Source organism: Phaenicophaeus curvirostris, chromosome 12, assembly GCF_032191515.1.
Source record: "Phaenicophaeus curvirostris isolate KB17595 chromosome 12, BPBGC_Pcur_1.0, whole genome shotgun sequence".
In the NCBI taxonomy this organism is placed as follows: domain Eukaryota; kingdom Metazoa; phylum Chordata; class Aves; order Cuculiformes; family Cuculidae; genus Phaenicophaeus; species Phaenicophaeus curvirostris.
In genome coordinates this window covers 716,778-735,675 of record NC_091403.1, presented here as the reverse complement: position 1 = coordinate 735,675, position 18,898 = coordinate 716,778, and the positions used below count along the sequence as shown (strand labels likewise).

The 18,898-nt window shown below is 42.9% G+C and overlaps 1 protein-coding gene across 3 annotated transcripts in view; it reads left to right on the top strand.

The window, feature by feature from the left end:
• Positions 1–18,898, top strand: part of MYO1E (myosin IE) — a 70,709-nt gene that overhangs the window by 49,298 nt on the left and 2,513 nt on the right. The window contains exons 19-28 of one of the 3 annotated variants that reach the window (XR_011338319.1): positions 3,257–3,401; positions 5,649–5,763; positions 6,462–6,631; positions 6,979–7,124; positions 10,030–10,176; positions 11,715–11,872; positions 12,694–12,786; positions 15,394–15,598; positions 17,921–18,130; positions 18,530–18,668. Coding sequence is in view for 2 of the 3 variants with exons in the window: in XM_069867191.1 (XP_069723292.1) it covers positions 3,257–3,401; positions 5,649–5,763; positions 6,462–6,631; positions 6,979–7,124; positions 10,030–10,176; positions 11,715–11,872; positions 12,694–12,786; positions 15,394–15,598; positions 18,530–18,699 (1,349 nt within the window). In the remaining variant the exon portion in view is untranslated. Of the gene's footprint in view, positions 1–3,256; positions 3,402–5,648; positions 5,764–6,461; positions 6,632–6,978; positions 7,125–10,029; positions 10,177–11,714; positions 11,873–12,693; positions 12,787–15,393; positions 15,599–17,920; positions 18,363–18,529; positions 18,700–18,898 lie in introns of those variants that run through there. The other 2 variants (XM_069867191.1, XM_069867192.1) reach the window with 2 other exon arrangements.

The following is an 18,898-nucleotide window of genomic DNA, read 5'->3' as shown; positions in this document are numbered from 1 at the left end:
GCTTCTGTTTTTCAGAAAATTGAGACGTACAGCTCATAAATGCCCAAACTGGGGTGTTACATGACAAATCAGCTTTTTTTGGAAGTCTTTGTGTTACATTTGAGAATATAAAACAAGAAACCTAATTCCTTGTTGGAAGAAATGGAGTATAATTAATCAGACAGCACAGAACAAACTACTAATAATACTTTATGATAATACAGAGAATGTTCTAGTCGTCTGGCAATAGACAGACCTGAAATATCATGAAGTATGGACTCAGTTTTCATGGAACAATTTTAAATCCCCCTTTCCTCACAATCTTCAAGTCCAGGCATGTAAGTGTGAATATGCTGCAGGTTGCATTACTCAAAACAGGCTGTTGCTGAGACAAAATAACACATTAATAATGTGTATTAAATCAAGCCCCCATAGTTCCTGAGCACCAATTGTGAGGGCTGTGCAGGCCTAGAAATCTGCCCAAGAGGTCTGCGCAGAGATACATGGTACTTCTAGGAAGCAAATAGATTTCTGTACTTCAGTTCATCTGTAGAGATCCGCAGGCAACTGAACCCATTCTTTACGGAATCCATTTATTTGTTTCAAATTAGTCTTGTTAATTCTAACATTTTGTTATGAGTAAAAACTCTTCCTGCAACCTTTTCCATTCACAGTTCTCTAGCATCCAGAACAAGCTCTGTTCTGACACCCTGAGTCAGTGTGAGTAAAAGTGGGCTGAGGCACGGGATGGACAGGAAATGCATGCTTGTTCACTTGTTTTCATTGGGAGTTCCTTGGCAGCTCCATCTAAGTGGAGATTTCTAGGCTGAATAGACTTTTATGTACAAAATTTACATTTGCATGCAAAAAGCCACAGTCGCTGAAAAGGCCTATGTGTTCCAAAGCATAACCTGAAAGCTGAACCCCATCCTCCCATATCTAGATATAGGACTTAACTGCTTTCTGTGAAGTTATAATAGAGATTTTTTTGGGAGCAGTCCTGATTTGAGATTTTCAGAAGCATTTTAAGAACGTACGTAGAGCTTGTGCAGAGATCCTGTAAGATCAAATTATACAAGCTTGAAAAACATAAGATACGTAGATGTTAACACAAGCAGTTTAATGGGAAGCGTGCACAAGTACATTGAAGTGCTATTTCTAAACAGCAGTGAAGAATGATAGAATTGTCTTGTTATAGAAGTGTGACATGCTTAATTGGTGCGTGTCAAAGAATAATCTGTTTGCCCTGAAAGCTTGTCACACCAGAAACATGTATGAAGTTAATTGGGGTTATCAAAAAGGAGGATTTCAAATCCATTCTTACTTTGTACCGAAGAGCTTTACTTATATTAAACGGTCTTATGTCATGTTTTCCCTATGCCCTCCCTTAGAGCTCAGAAAAAGCAGGGTAGAATTTGTAATATGCTGAACTGTAGTGTGAATTCTGTTGTGTGGAAGGCAGCAGTTTCAAATGCATTTATTAACATCATTAGGGATATGGGTTAGTAGCAGACAGGTATGGTTGGACTCAATGATCTCAGGTCTTTTCCAACCTGATGATTCTGTGATCAGCCCCTAGAAATTCAGACTTGCTTTGACCCACCTGTACAGCTTTGCTGTTGGCTGTACACGATGAACCAGCCAGAGAGGCTGCTGATCGACTAAGCTGGGAGTTATCGTAACTTACAGCTTCTTACTAAGTTGCATCTCGTTATCCCTCAATACTGAGATGTTGCATAAGTCTGTGAGTCCATATTGTCTGTAAACGTAGATTGTGCATAATATACTTCTGTATTTAAGAGCTGCTTTGTTACACCACAATGCATATAGAGTACCTGAGCACTTGTTAACTAATAATAGATTTGAAGATAATATCAGTAGACCAACTCTTTTGTATCCTACTGCATTATTCACAAGTTAGCTTTCCTTTTCATATACTTGCTATTGAGACGTGTTTGGGTTTTGTGATAGGTTCCTTTTTAATTGTTTGCTGTTTTTCTTTGTGTGGTATTGTTATTTAAGTTGCATGACACTATTTCTGCTTCCTGGCTGGGTAACGTTTTAGATGTGACAAGAATGAATAATGAACATTCCCTTCATTAATTTTCTAATAATTCCTTGTATGATTTTTGAGAACATTTTAACAGGAGCTGCCTAAATCTCCTTAACAACCAAGAACTAGGAATTACAACAAACTGAACTCCATACTTTATCACTTATTTTGTTACTTGACTAGTTTTACTAACAAGCATGGTTTAGTTCATAGAAATCAAGTACGCTTAAGGCATCAAAAAAATTGTTAAAAGTAAAGAACATAAGATTTTGGGGAAAAATTTGTCACAACATATTTATCTGTTCTCTGATCGCATTGTCAAAGGAGTCCAAACAGCTGCCACTAGAGGAGTTACTTATCCATAGGAATGCTGAGGATCAGCAGCTAGAGCCCATTACTGGTCCTCGGTGGGCAGCGGAACACGGCAGCTTTGGGACTCCAGCCTGGCACTGCCAAAAGCCCAAGTTAAGCCTGAAAAAGTGGGCAGTTTAAAAGGGGCTTCAACCTGGCATCCACCTCATTTTCAAGGCTTAAAAGAATACCAAGACGCAGAAGACAACCCACCTCTTCCTATCGAGGACATGTTTTTATAGCACTTCCCTGCCTCCTTCCGAGCCCTTTCTGTGGTCAGTTCCCGATGTTCCTCCAGGTAGCATCAACATCACTGGCTTTCATTTTGGACCAGAGGCCAAACCAGAGGCTTTCTGGGATAAAGCCAAGAATGGCTCCATGCTAAATGCAGACCACCTGTTGAACAGGTGTGTTAGGAGGATCAGCCAGCTACCTGCTTAGAGACACAAAAAGCCTTTGTAAGAATAAGGCAGAGAAGCTTGAGTACGAAATCGGCCATGTGCTTGGGGTTGAATCTAGAATACTAAGGATGTAGGTACTTAAATCTGGACTGTAAGTCATTGCTAGTAAATCACTGTGTCCTGGGCTTAAGGAGATCATAGCAGAGCTTTCTGTAATAAATTACTGCAGTTACGAAACAGTAGCTTAACATCTGGAAATGGGAGACTCCTGGACACTGTTGCCCTTCTCATTGCAGTTTTCGGTCTTGCTAAACAACTTAACCTCTTAATACTGTGCATCTTCCCACACTCCGAGCTTCTGTAAGTCCTGCCAAAACTGTCAGCCCTCCCGAGGTAATACTGACTAAGACCCAGTGGCGTTCTGCTGCCGCTGTTGATGTCAGGTTTTATTCTCTCCCCCTTGGTGATTAAGGTACGCCATTCTGACCAAAGCGACCTGGCCTTCCTGGAAAGGAGAAGAGAAACAAGGAGTTCTCCACCTGCTTCAGTCAGTCAACATGGATCCTGACCAATACCAGCTTGGGAAGTGCAAAGTCTTCATAAAAGCTCCGGAGTCTGTAAGTGTGACAGGGGCAGGTGCCTCAAGGCTCTATAGGGATTCTAGGCACTTTTATAATGTCACAAGCACGTATTGCGTATTTTTTGGAAGCAGCCTGGCTTAGTTTTCAGCCCAGGTAGGTGGTTTCTTGGTGCTTTATCTGAGGCTACGTATCAAAGAAAAAGCAGAACACTTCTGTTGCTCTAATTTTCTTTTCCGCAAACATTTTTTCCTCTGTAGAGCAGCAGTAATTCAGGCAATGATACTGCTGTGCCCAATCACATGGTAAGATCTCTGTTAAAGGGAAAAAGGTAATACTTCTTCAAGTTGTAATAAAAAGTGTGTTGCTTCTACCAGAAACGGGCTAAGACGGTACCATCTCTATTCAGAAATAATGGAACTTTACATCCCTGCCATCTGAGATGCGTTTATGTAACGAAGCATATAGTGTTCATGATCTAAGGTATTAGAATACTTAGGCGCATGTTGGCAGAGCAGGAAATTCCACTACAGAATTAGTCCCACTTAGTCATTGCAAGCAGCACCTAGCAAGCCACAACCACAGTTAGCCAGCAGTGAGGGAGCCAGAGCTTCACCTGCCTTCCTCTGTAGCACAGGCCCCGATTTATTTCCCAAGATTATTGGGGAGTTTGTCTTACAAAGTCAGTGTGATACCCTTGGCCACTGGAGGATGTCTTGGGTATTTCTCCCTGTGACATTCGTTATGAATTAGTCCTTTACTGATGACCTCAAGCTTACGACAGACTGGTGGTGAGCACACGTTCTGGTCAAGTATCTATTTGAATTAATAGACACAGCTTAGTCGCTTGTAATTACAAAGGACCAGAGTTAGTAATTTAAGCAACACCTTCTAGTCCCACCTTAATTATTTGACACGGTAGCAAAACTGATTTTATTGTTTTCATTGTGAAATTATTTTGCATCCGTGCTGTTCATTGCAGTTAGTTACAAACCAAATACAGCCTCTGTTTGAGAGAGAAACAATTAAGGGAAGAAACCAAAACAATTTTGTGTGCGTGATGGCTGTTTCCTCAACACTGTGCTACTTCATGGACAAATCAATCAAGAATTTCAAGTATTTTTATTTTCAGTTTTCTGTCGTAAGTTCTAAGTCTGTTATAAGTTATCCCAGTGCCTGGGTGTTCTACGAAGAGGTTTTTTTTCAACAGGTTTGCTGTAGATGGAGAGTTGCCAGCTGTGAAATAAGGTTTTATGGGTGGCAGAAAGGAGGCTTCGTTATTTACATTTCCATCAAGCACCTGAATAAATAGCTGTAGATGAGCAAGTGAGGTTCTGCAGAAGTGTTTTGCACTAGATCAAGTTTCTTTTTTTGAGATCAATATGAACAACGGTATTTTTCTAGATTTGCCTGGTTTAGGGCAGCAGATTAAAAGGAGTATCCTAAAGCCCAAGTTTGCTCCTTGATATTCCTGCTTTTACTGATCTTCTCTTTTGAAAGCTAGAAGAAAAGTCCTTACGAATATTTAACACACAGTAGAGGGCAATACAAGAGTTATGTCAGTGGACTGATTCAGTACTGTAATTGGGAGCTAAATGCTTGCATTTCTGATGACAAAAGAAAACATTTTAACTAAACTCAAAGTATGTAAAAGGCTATAGTGAAATACGCTACATCCTACAATAATTACAAAGTTGTTCTAATGCTTTAAATTTACATATATATTAGCAGGACGTGGGAAATTCTCAAAAAAGGGGATGCACCTTCCATTTGTTTTGATAAATCAGCATTTCTTGAATTCTGACAACATTTTAGACCCAAAAAAATCTTATTATGTCATAATGGAAGGCAAGATCATAGCTGTAAATTCCACAGCCAGGCACAAGCTGCACTGCTGGGAAAGAATGGAACCAATGGACACTGGAACATGAAATTTGATCAGGTATGGAAGTTGCGTGTGAATACTGCACGTTATGTTACACGTCACACAGATCCCTGTCAGCCTGGCAACATTCTGGATGGATGCCCAATGGAGAACCTTGAGTTGCACCAGCAGGATATTTCAGGGAGAATCCATACTCCTCTTCTTCCATCACTGGGAATCAAGATTAATGGGTAGAACCACTCAAGTGTCAGAGATTTTTTCCAGAGAAGGTTATCTTAGCATTCTGATCTCAGTTTGGATCTAGAGTGAAACACACGGGAAAGTTGTTGAAAGTAAAATATGGTTTCTTCCTGAACTTTTCATGTAAAATGTTTGACCCACCGTACTGTCTCTTTGTGCAGCTGTTTTTGTTAGAAGAGATGAGAGAGAGGAAGTACGATGGCTACGCCAGGGCCATCCAGAAGGCGTGGAGGAAATACGCGGCCAGGAAGAAATACGTACAGATGAGAGAAGAAGGTAGGTCGTGACTTCTGATGGGAGGTATTTCACATGTGGTTCCAGGAAGAGAGAGAGAGTGCTGCATGAGATGAAGGAAACATCTCCCTCTGTATAGGCCAAACCATTCCATTGCCGATGACTGTCTAGGAAGGACTGCAGGTTGTTGGACCCCTGAGGTACCACCGATGAGGTCAGCTGCTCTGCACGCGTGTATTCTGTACACTGAACTACCCAGTGTAGTTCAAGAAAACAAAGCCAGCCTGAGTAGGACAGAGATCAGGGATGTTCCAGGGAAATTGAAGAAGGAAAAGCTGCTCACAATTATAAATTACCTAGATGGGCTGTAGGTGACACAAATCAGTCCAAGGACTGTAATGCTTAGCTGCACTTGTGACCCTGTGTCTGTGAATGAACAACATTCTGGGTTTGGAAGATCTTCAATTTCCAGCAATAAGTGAGAAACGCCTTAGTTCCAGAAGCTCTCCCAGTTCATCAGCACTGCAGAGCTTGCTGCCGGTGTCTTTCATTAGGAGTGGATTTAATAGTCACGTGGATCCTTGGTAGCAGAGCATCTCTACTTTTTTTGCATATTGGGTTATCACAATTAACAATTTGGTTATCACTCCTTCCCCAAAAGGTTGTGCTTGAAACACAAGCACGTGAGTCTAGAAAATTTAGTAGATAATACTAATTGATGTTTATTTTTGATATTGAAGCATCGGATCTATTGCTGAACAAGAAAGAGAGAAGACGGAACAGCATTAACAGGAATTTTGTGGGAGACTACATAGGCATGGAGGACCATCCAGAGCTACGCCAGTTCGTGGGCAAGCGGGAGAAGATTGATTTTGCAGACACCGTAACTAAATATGACAGACGGTTTAAGGTAGGTTTGAGTGCAACACTCACTAATGATCGGTTCTGCTAGGGAGTTACAAATGTCCATCATCCTTTAACAGAAATTCTGCCATGTTAGTGTTGTGCCATCTAAGATAGCAGCTTGAAAAAAGTTATTTTGACCTAAAAGACACGTAGGGAAGCAGCTGCACCCTTGTGATCACAACTTTGCCATTGTCAAACCTGTTATCCCAGGACAAAGCCCTTATGGGACTTGCTGGGCAGAAAGCTATGTTAGGAAATGGGGGACAAAGCTGCCTTCCCGTCCTGTGCAATTGGACTCTGAGGTCATGTGATTAATTTATTATTCATTTTTCAAACAATTATGTGTTTCAGAGCGTGAAGCGAGATCTTGTCCTCACTCCAAAGTGCATATACCTGATCGGGCGTGAAAAGGTAAAGCAGGGCCCAGAGAAGGGCCAAGTGAAAGAAGTCTTAAAGCGAAGGATGGAAGTGGAGAGAATTCTTTCTGTTTCTCTAAGGTCAGTGCCCTGAAAATAGCTTTCTGTTGACAGAGAAATTTGTGTAGGATAGGGGAAATGAATCCATTGGTGAAGGGTGAATTTCTTAAGCCGTATTAATTGAATCTTGTAAGTCAAGAAAGCTGAGGTTTTATTTTCACTCCCAGCCCCAAGCAGTGTGTTATTGCAATAGCTGATTATGTTTAGAGGCAACACAAACATTTTCTGATAAAGTGTTTTACTTACACTGGGTGTCACCTCTCTGGTGCGTCCCCAGGAACGTGTTCTGTGCAGTCTCTCCCCCATGCACAGGCAGCTTCTAGGAAGTTTGGGTGCAAGCTTGTATGCCAGAAATAGTTCTTACTTATAGAAATACAACCTTATACATGTCCACTGCTTCCTAAAGAGGTGCTCTCTGCTAAGCCACTAAAACCTTTATTTCTAGTGGGATTTCACATCACTTCTGTGGTCTGAATGTCAACCAATCCCAGATTGCAGGAAATCTCTGAGGTGTCCGCACAGACTGAGAAGTCAATTAGGAGAGCAAAACCAGGACAGAACTGCCCACGAGACCGGTGGATCATTGCCTACTAAGCCGCCGTATACCTCTGCATTTGGCATTTCAGTTTATCAGAGCTGGTAGCTGAGTGCAGTTTAATGCTGAAGAATACAAATCCAGGCAACTAGCATACTTAAAATATTGAAATAAATAACTGTTTTAAAGGAATACAAGTCTACACTCAACTGTATTGGTAGTTCCTGCAAAGGTTTTTGAGTTTATGCTTATAAAACGTGCCCATTAGCATAGCCTGAAATCATCACAGATACTACCCGGTACTTAAAACCTGCGGATTCCACGTTTTTGCAGAATTCTTCACAGACATTTCAAGGTTAGGGCAAGGTCTGCAAGAGGAGTCTGCTCAAGTACCACTTTTGAAACCTGTGGTTTGTTTATCATACAGCTTTATAGCAAAACAGCTGTAGTAGATCTAGGTTAAAGGTAAGAGTGGAACCTGTCATTTCAGTGCTCCGTGTTTGGAGAGTGCTGTGCAAGCCTAGAACAGACTGAAGGCCAGCACTCGCAGTCGGCCTGTGGCGTTCCAGAGGCACAGTCGCTCTGAGCGCCTCTAGCAGTGCTATGAGGCCACTTTTAATTGTGTGAAAAGGTACTCACGGTCTGCTGAGGGAGTCGCCACCTTCAGCAAGCAGAGAGAGGACGAGGACGAGAAGGCTGGACTTGCTGCCCCCTCTCAGATTTATAGAGTCAGCAATCAGGCAAAGCAGCTGGGAGAGAAGGAAGGAGCGTGCTCAGGCGGAAGCAGTTGATTGCTAGGTAATAGGATCAGAAGACAGCGATGAGGGCAGATAGACCTCCTTTTGTATCTAATAGAACGTAGAGGCTTTTTGATTCTGATCTGAATGTTCTTTGAGTTCCTTATGTGCTAGAACAAGTGTTCTTTTGGAGTTACTCTGAGAGGCTGAAACATCCATGGAGTCAGGGGAGGGATCGGCACCTTTGTGTGATGTGTTGCTGTGCAAACCACTGACACGAGCTGTTCTTAGTGGCAGGTGTGTAAGTTTGGCTTGTCCTTCACGCAGCTGCCACAGCCCCCGCCTGGCTCTGCAGAGCCCCAGCCTCCGCACGGCAGATGCTCACGCTTCTGGGTTATTCTAGAGAAACATGAAACTCTAATGAGTTAATTCTAAATCAAACAAGATTTGAAAGGTGCATTTCTCCAGAGAGAAATGCAAACTGGGAGTGCCTTTTTCACTTAGTAGGTGATATCTGATGTATTGAAGTAAATCGCTATAATAACAGAGTGTTTTCTGATATTAGTAGTAGCAGTGGCAGATTGGCACCAGCACTGACAGAGAGCGGAGCAGCCGTGGCCTCAGCCTCCTGCGTTGGGCTGAACAACGTGAGAAGGAGCCACACATTTTCTGCCAGGAGTGCTTGACAGCATCTAGTGCTCCTTTCTCCATTTTGTGAACTGTCGTGCTGGTGATGCGATAATTGTTTTGTGCGAAGCTTTAGCAACTCTCAGCTCTGCACAGCATCAGGAGTCCCGTGCAGCCTCGTGGTCCAGCCACAAGTTTTCCTGCACTAGAACTCAGGTGGCTGCTAGTCAAGTCAGGAGGTAACGGGAGACCCGTGGCCTCCATTTTCAGGTCTTACAGTTTTATTTGGAAAGCTTTGATTAAAGGTCTTTGTGGAGAGGATGCAGAAGCAGGCAGGCACCAGTGTAGCTATAGCTAGGAATTATGCCAACACCCTGTTAAAAGGAAGAACGATGCACATATAAACAAATTACAAGTGTGCTGAACAATGGTTATCCTGGCTAGGTCACAACAGAACTGTTTATGCTGTGGGGACTCTGGAAGGGCAGAAATCAGCCTTGCAAATTACCGCTGTGGATAGCGTCCTGCCTGCAGTGGTTCCACAGCCCCTTCAGCAGGGGAGGGTCCAGAGGTGGCAGTGGAACCCAGCGTGGGTGGGGTTTATTCTGTGCTAAACCAGGCCAAGCTAAAGCCGATGGAAAGCTGAAAGCTTTCATTCCAAATATGCTTGCTTGGGCTTCAGTAACCTTCAAGATTCCAATTCACTTCTAATCATAAATTTTTCCATTATTGAAGAGATGGGCTTTAATTGTATCTTTAGTAGCACACGTTCTTGTGATAACAGTAATTACTGACAATGACTCAGTGGCATTCCTGTCTCTCAAAAAGGGTTCTTTCAGGTATTCCATTAGCAACTTCTGAAAAAAAACCTTCAAACCTGTGCTCAGAAAGCAAGACTGTAATCAGCAGCGCTTGGACTTTTTATGCTTGTAAAAATTAACCATTGAGTACTCTGCAAATGTCATTATAATGCTGGCTGTATTTGCTGGTGAAATTTTAATCTGAATGCTGTATGCTCTGATTTCAGCACAATGCAGGATGACATTTTCATTCTACATGAACAGGAATACGATAGTTTGCTCGAATCAGTCTTCAAAACTGAGTTTTTAAGCCTCTTATCAAAACGATACGAAGAGAAGACACAAAGAAAACTACCTCTGAAATTTAGCAATACGTGAGTCATGTGTTTTTCAATGGGCTTTTAAGAATAAATAATCTTTGTTCTTGCTGCCAAGGCAAATGCAAATGAGCGAGTGCTAGTTGTTGAGCTTCCGACACTGCTTTGTTTCAAAATAGTAAGAGGCAGCACAGTGTAAAAATCTGTATGTGTGAGGAGAGCAGGCGTTCCGATTAAATCATCGGAGTGATAGGTGAGGATCGTACCTGGGCCACTGACACTTCCACTGTCTGTGTGTACCGAGAGCTGCTTTCATCGCGCTGACCGTGGGCTCAGGCTGAAGGCCCTGAAGCTTCGTGCCTCAGAGCAGCTTGGGGCCAGCAGAGCTGGGGCCCCAAAGCGAGGGCCCCGCCGGGCACTGCACGATGAACTTGCCAAGCTCCCCGTCTGTGCTGGCTGCCGTTTACGGTCACGAGAGGGAATGTCCCCTCCAGCTCCTTAGCCTTGACCTAGGAGTGGAAGAGTTGGAAAGACAATTCCACAGACACGATGTAACAATCTGAAATTCTGCAGTTGTGGGGACAGAAGGGAGGGCTGTGGGGTGGGGGAAGATTTGAAATGGATTTTAGAATCAAACCACAGAATGTTTGATGTGCATTTTGGCTGTGGGACATGCTGAAAACCATCCCAACAAACATGCTTTTGTTAATACTCCTACTCGTTAAGCAGATTAGCAACAGCAGGCCTTGGATTTGTATCTATTTTTTATTTCCTTTGAAAAAGTGGAAGATTTATAAAAGGTAACAGATAATTATTTTAGTTTGGAAAGGGTGGAGGAGGACAGCTGATGGCTGCAGTGTTCCTGTAGCGTTTACTCCTGTACACTGGGAATCCAAAGCCAGTACCAGCAGTACATTTTTTGTTCATGTAAGATGTAATGTGTTATACTTTTAGGGTCTTGCCCAAAAGCAAACTATAATTTCCTTAGCTCATATCTGGTTACAGGTTAGAGCAGACGGATAGCCTGGGAATGCTAGGAAAGAATATGTGTGTGTGCATGGAAAAAAAATTAAATTGGAAGATTGAAGTCTTTGTATGCAAAAATATTAACTCCTAGAACAGGCAGAAGGCCAACCCCCAAAGTCTGTGTAGGCACATACACCCCAGTGTGTACATCCATGTATATACACCTAACACATACCCATCTCGTGCTCGGTACAGAAGAACTCGGGCACAGAGCACTCTAGCTCGCGCCAGCATCAGCTGCTGCTCGTGTCTGATAGCAGACTCGGCTCTTACTCAGACCTTAGCATGTTTTTCCTCAAAGCTGACTTTACTTCCGATCCTCTCTGGGGCATCTTAAACTTCAAGTAGTTCTACCAGGAAAGTAAAAACATCAATTAACTTGAAAAAGGATGAAAAAGAAATTTAATTAAATGGTTTATGTCAGCTCAGTCACTCAGGGAATACCAATTCTCAGTCTAAGTTTTTTATTTTTATATTTCTAAGTTATCTCCTGCTAAATTATATTTTCCTGATTTGACAGAGAAACGCTTTCTGGTTTTTTTACTCATGTGTTCTTGTGCTTATATTAGACTTGAAGTGAAGCTGAAAAAGGAGAGCTGGGGGCCCTGGAGCAGCAGCGGTTCTCGACAAGTGCAGTTTATGCAAGGCCAGGGCGATATAGCCATTCTCAAACCAAGCAATAAAGTGCTGCAGATCAGCATCGGACCGGGGCTACCGAAGAACTCCCGTGAGTATGACTTTCCTTTAAAAATTAGTGAACTGTTTAGAGAATGCTTCACTCTTTCTCTCCTTGCTTGCCTGTAACCTCAGCATGTTCTTTATTATTTCTTTGTAAGGCTTAAAAGAAGATCTGACTTATAGATACTAATAGTAATGCAGCAGAATGCCCTGCTGCTTCACAGTCACACTGGAATTTGATACTTTCACTGCATAACAACCATTTCTGAAATGGCTGAAATTCTTTGCCCTGTAGCAAAAGAAACGAGAGCATTTAATCATGTGACATGTGACACAATTAGCCAAGCACTTTGAGGAAGTCTTTCACTCTGCTCTGAGCTCCTGCAGTTCCTGCAGGCTTGCTGATCAAGAAAGTTCTGCATGAGGACGGGAGGGGCTGTGATATGAGGAAGGGTAACCTCTGCATGTCACCCCAGAGGGAGCTGCAAAGGTACCAGCCTTGCAGGTTTCGTGTCCTACCTTTTTCTCATAGTAATGGCTCATCAGACGCAGTACAGTCAAAATTGGACTGCACCAGCTGTCCACAGGTCATAAACACGTTCAAAAAGCTGCATCTTTTGGGCCTCATTTACTGAGGCAGCTTTACTTGATACCCTGCGGCTGAACTGGATCACAAAAGGGAGATAGTGCTTAAGTCATCCTCGTTGCACCTAAAGCTTTAGCACAACCTGGCCAACGCTGTAGGAATTGGATTCATTATTCCTGGAAATCAGCTCTTTCTGGTCACAGGACTGGGGTCTGGCAGCCAGAAGGATTTCTCTAATTAATGCAGTCATTAAAGGGTAACAAAATGTTGCTGGTTTCCTTTAGGTCCTACTAGACGGAACCTTACCCAAAGCAGAGGGCATTCCAACAGATCTCAAAGTCAGACTTACCCTATGAGAGCTGCACCACCGCCTCCTGGTAAGTCCTCTAATCCCAAATTCAGGCTTTCACTTTACTCTTGGGTAATTTTTACCCATTAAAAAATAGTAGTAAAGGTTTTAAATCCTCTTTAGAAGGTTCCATCTGGAAAACAATACATGATTTTATGAGCTGTAGGAGTCTGCAGACGCTCAAACCGGTGTTCCACCAGGAATGTCCTGGTTGTCCTGGACACTTGCATGTTCAGCCACTTCGTGTAAGACACTGAATCTAAAACTAACCCCACAGCCTTTTCCACTTTCTAGGGTAAAAGCTATACACTTATCAAGTCATAGCCGATGCTTTGCAGTGAAATTGCTTTCAGTGCCAATAAACAATAGAATACAATTTATGTCTCATTGTCCTTCCCTGTTACGTAACGACTCGTGTCTGCTGAATGCTGAGACATGTCAGCTTTGCCAGTAAGCAGTGTGGCTTTTTCTGCATGGGATTGATGTCATTAGGGTGTTTCACTTCTGCCCTTGAGAGATACGATTAATTTAGCCTGTGAACTCAGAGGGAAGAACAATATTGCATTGACCCAACATTTCCCAAGTGGGTTTTTTTCACTTACGCTCTCAGAATACTTTCTTTAACAAAAGGCTCTCTTCCAGTCAGCTGGGTGTGCAAGCGGTCATGGTTACCAAATTAACTGCACAGTACCAAATCCTATTAGAACCTCAAACTAAGGACCTCATGATCTGCAAGAACTGCTTGTAGTAAAGTGGGAAATGATGACAGGGAAAGAAGTTTACCTGTCTGCAAGCACAAATAGTAAATACTCCTGCAGGATGAGATAATAAAAGGAAAGTATGTTTTAATATTCTCTAAAACTCTTCCAGCGGTTTTATAGCTACATGAAAAAGACACTAACATTGTTTGAGGAAGCCTTGTGCTGGCAGACCGAGCCCAAGCTTGCCTCGTGTAGGTAAGAGTGTTCAGATACAAACCTAAGGCAGCAGTGACTGCCCCTTCCTGCTGTGTGTCCCCCAGTGCTTCTGACAGCTCATGAGAGCTGCTGATCAGCAGAACCTGCCTCTGTGGGCGTGGATTGATGTCATCAGGGTGTTTCACGTCTGCCCTAGAGAGAACAAACTCATTTAGCCCGTGAACTCTGAGCAGAGAACAGTGTTCTGTGCTGTGGAGCTGAACTAGGTGTTCCTGGCCCAGCCACAGCACACTCTAGTGTCCAGGCAGGACAAGTGTAGCCACTGGAGTTAGATGCTGCGTTGACCCTTATGCAGCAGGGTCTCATGTTTAAAAGGTGAGTAGAATTCTTTCATACAGACCTCAAATCAATTCCTGTAACATGGGGTTTTTTTAGTTTGTTGTTTTTGCTTTTAAATTTATTTTTTTAAAAAAAAAAACAGGCTCTTTTGTAAAGGAGCCAATTTGAGCTGGAAGAATTGGATTGAAGAGATCTGTTACTCAGGAGTTCCAATTAGATTGTCCAAACTTTCGAGGAGTCTGAGGCAACTGCATGATTTAGGCACATTTGTCCTTACAAGTCATAAACGAGTCTCTCCATCCTGCTTTCACAATGTGGGGAAACACCACTGTGGGCCATCGTCCTTGATAATTTGAAATGCATTCTGTTTTCTCATCTGTTTGGAAATTAGCGGCCCAGTAGCTGAAGTCTGTTAGAATAAAACAAACCTTTATTTCTATAACCATAATGTATGTGCCATACTAGCCTGGGTCTCGGGGCGACAGTTATGTGTGAGTTCATGACTATCTAAGCTCTGCCACAGTATCGAGAGCAAAGACCAGCTGTTAAATGCAGTTGGGTTTTTCCAAGTGCCACAATTATGAATCCTCCACTCGGCACAGCTCTCCATGCTGCTAATTTTCATCAGGCATAATCACAGTGGAAAAAGAGGAATATCACCCACAGCATTAACCAGTCTGATTTTCCATATAAGCGCAGCTCCTGTTCTGTTCAGCGAGGGGTTGGGGGGCGTAAGGCATGTGGAGCCGAGCTCCTGAGGCCCCGACCTGCAGGTGGCTCAGACACGGGCGGGTTTGTTTTAAATTCAAACTCCTTTTGAGCTATAGAAGTAGCAGGACAGCTTTTGTTTTAAAAAAAACACAAACAACCAAAACAACAACAACAACAAACATGAAAAATCCTCTTGCTTGTTAAAATAGATAGTTCTAGCAACTTTAAAAAAATCTACCCAGTGTTCAGGGAGTTGGACAGAGTTTGACCTTTGAAAGAAAGAGTCCTCTGGCAGTTCCAGCCAGCTTTACATCTACCCTTATCTGGATAAAACTTTATGCAGTGTTTGAACTCGAGGTGTGCTGGCCCCGTGCTGGCCCACAGCAACCAGGGGATTCAGCCCAGGGCTAATCCTTTTCCTTGCTAGTCACACACATTCAAGGCACACGCCTCAACTTGAGCACAAGTCCATGAAGACATGGACCCAAAATAGATTACCAGCAGACATGAAACTGCAAAAATCAAACTTTCCGATCTCAACACTATTTTGTTTCCAAGTTCCTTGAGAGCTGAGTCTCGCTGACAGCTGAGCTGTCAACACAAGGAAGAGGCTGCCTTTGTTGAGCTGTAGTTTAGACTGGATCTGTTCACACTTTATTTACTTCTAGGTCAGCAGCAAAATGGAGTCATAAACACCCCTCAGGCTGTACCGCTTCCCCTTGCCCTGGGAAATCAACGGGCCAATCAGAAAAACCTGTATACAAACATGACAAGACCAACTTTACCACGGCAGCTGTCAGGAGGATCAGGCAAGATTTCACAACAACCAGAAAGCTTGGATTTCCTCAAAGTACCCGACCAAGGAGCAGCCGGGTAAGATTTTTACATTAAGTCTGAGAAAAAAATGTCAATTTTTGTGCACACTGAAACTGTTCACGATTGACAAACTTGTGTTGCGTTTATACAGCTTGTGCTGTTGAGCTGTACTCAAAGGTATCATCATCTTCTGTAGGATTTCAAAACACATGTTCCATCATAGGCCTTTGGGAATGAAGATGAACCAGTTCCAGTGTAATAATCTTAAATGTGCATGGTACCTACTACTTAAGGATATTAAGACATTTGGCAGTTTACCTAGGCCTTCTTTCCCTTCTGTTTACAGATCATGAACAGTATTTTTTGTAGTATTTTATAGCAACTGTCATGCCCAGAAATTCTGGCTAACAGCCCTTTTGTTTCAGCTTTGACTCTGAACTCATATGCCAGACTTCTACTTCGCTTTAGGAGGAAGACTTGGCAGTGTGACATTCAGGACTGTTTCAGCGTCATTTGGAATTTTAAGCTGCAGCCTTCCGGAATGTGTTACTGTGACAGTCCTAGGAGATTTGAGAGTGGGCAGGCCGAGTTGTCAGAGCCAGCTGTTCCCCAATAGCCAAAGAGTCAGAAGTGCCAAAACCCCCAGAAGCAGCAGCAGGTCAGAACCATTGAATTGGGGCCTTAGTGGAGGGAGCAGGGCAAGTTGGTCTCAACTCTGAAACCTGCAGCTCCAGATCCTGGCTGAAAATCCAGACTTAGGTCTGTCAAATATCTGTGGGACCTTAACGTTCCAGAATGTAAAAGCCTTACAAAATTTTAAGTTTCTTATTGACTGAACAGTTTCTACTTTATCTCAGCGCTTAGCAGATGTTCTGCACTAAATTCTGTTGGTCTTATGCTTAAGTGCTTAGCATTTTTTCCTGTGATCCAGCCGGCTGCAGTACTGAGTTAGCATATTATTTAGGATGTTACTTCTACTGAGCATTAGACGCCTCATAGAAAACAAATAATAAGTAAGCATACACAGATTTGATAAGATTTTCAGTATCACAGGAAGTGCACAGGGTTCTTAGCAGGTGCATTCCAGTTCCTAAACACAAAGGGTAGAGGTAGTCAGCCCTCTGGCTTTTCTGTCGTACTGACCGCAGTCCTTTCTCCCCACTGTGCACCGAGCGATGGCCATAAGATACTCTAAGTGTATTTGGAGTGTGTTTCTGTTTAAGATGGGTCTTCAAATAAGAAAGAAGTCTGAAACAAGTGGCCACTACTACTTATTTTAACTATTTCGAAACTGTCAGCACATGCTAATGCTTCCAGACCCATTTCCCTCTTTGTAAACTAATAATTTCTGTGCCTTTAAGTGGTGAAATTCTCTCATCGCATGCCAGCTTACTCTGTTTAAGCTGTTTCGCTAATAATAGATTTTTGCATTGTCTTTACACTACAGTTCACAAACAACAAAACTCTATAAGCCGTAGGATAAAGCCAGAGTGATTTCTGTCACGCAGCTGTGACCGACATGCACTGTACTCTGAAATGTAGCAGCCATCAAGTACACAACGAGGTAGGACGTATCGTATTGGATTAAAAAGATCAGTTGCATCACACCACAGTTCCTAATGGGATGGGTACAAACCAACAATGATTAGCACATATTAAAGCTTCTATTATTTATAGCTGCCATTTTACATTGCGGTTACAATCGATGTAGTCCAAGGGGAGGATAAAAAACAACAACAAACAAAAAAAACAGACTAACAAACGTCCCCCTCCCCTCTCATGTAATGACATCGCCACTGCCTGCCCGTTTTCACTGGTAACTGTGTGCGCTGCGTACGCAACAGGGAGCATCGCAGCACTACCGATGGTACCAAAAATGCAGCAAATCCCCTCTCCAAGACTCGTCTTGGAGGTTTAGAAAGCGAGAACCCTTCCTCAGGGCTGGGCAAGGCGAGGAGCGATCTCCATTGATCGTGTGCAGCCAGACAGGAGCTGGGGCAGGAGATTCCCTCTGACAGGCACAGGGATCAGTTCTCCCAAAAAAACTTATGCATGTTCTATTACTTTCCAAGGACTAATTTTAATGTTACTACAAACTTCCCTATGAAGATGTGTTAACCCACACTTCAAAGCTCATTTTCTGGTGCAGTTCACTAAACAACTTAGGTTATGACTACACAGAGACATGCTGGCAAAGTAAGTCTAGGACTTCGGTAAGTAACTCAGCTTGTTCTGCAAGAGCCATATTGTTATGGCATTACACACCGTCATCACAGTTGTCTCCTCCACATCACTGCAATATTTTTAGTCATTCAACACATTTATTAATTAATTATTTTAAACTGACATATTGCATCTAATACCTCTTCTCTCTTCCAGCCTTTGTTAGCTGATGAGCTGGCAAAATGCATTTCTTCCTTCTTTCCCCTTCCTAATCTTTGGAGTGGTCATAGCTGTGACAAAGAGTTTGTGCAGCATCTCCCTTGCTGCTTCAGAGTTGACTCTAACACAACAAGTCCATAGACGGCCCTGGAATCTGAGGCAACTTAGGAGAGATGCGGTCTCTCTTACAGCTTAGTCACAAGAATGGTAAAGTAGCAAAGCCTGTGAGCTAGAACTTTGTTTTTAATACTGGAAACTAAATCCCTGGAGAAACTGGGGCATGGGGAGAGACAGCCTTAGCTGTGTAGTTGCCAAGGTTGCATGAACTGCATGCGCACATTTGTTTACATTCCAGCCTGAGCACTAAAATGTCTTCTACACCTTTAAACTGCTGTTTAGAAGCACCCATTCATCCATTTCATAAGGAAAGACAAGGCACCTCTCTCCCTTTCACGGGGAAGTCACGCATTGCTATGTTCAATCGTTGTGTCATTGAAGAGAATCCTTTTTCCCTTGCTACAGTCTTTAGAATCTCTTCAGTAGGTCAGAAGGGTTGATAAAGCATGGGGTCGAGTCATAAACATCAATATTTTTTTCTTCCCTTAGTGTTCGCAGGCAGACAACAAGCCGCCCCCCACCAGCCGGAGGAAGGCCTAAACCCCAGCCGAAACCCAAGCCTCAGGTACCACAGTGCAGGGCACTGTACGCGTATGATGCTCAGGACACAGACGAACTTAGCTTTAATGCCAACGACGTGATTGATATCATTAAAGAAGGTATGTAGAGATCTACGGTTTTGTTACTCAAGTACTAATCTTGAAGGTACTGTCATAAGTAGCCGACGTGACTTTTTAAGCCACTCCACGTTTACCTTCCTTCGTGAGGCCTGCAAACCTGTGATGGCTCAGGGAGCAGAGAAGGCTCTGCGCCCACACCAAACCTGTTCACTTAGAGATGTGTCAAAGGCAGATCAAT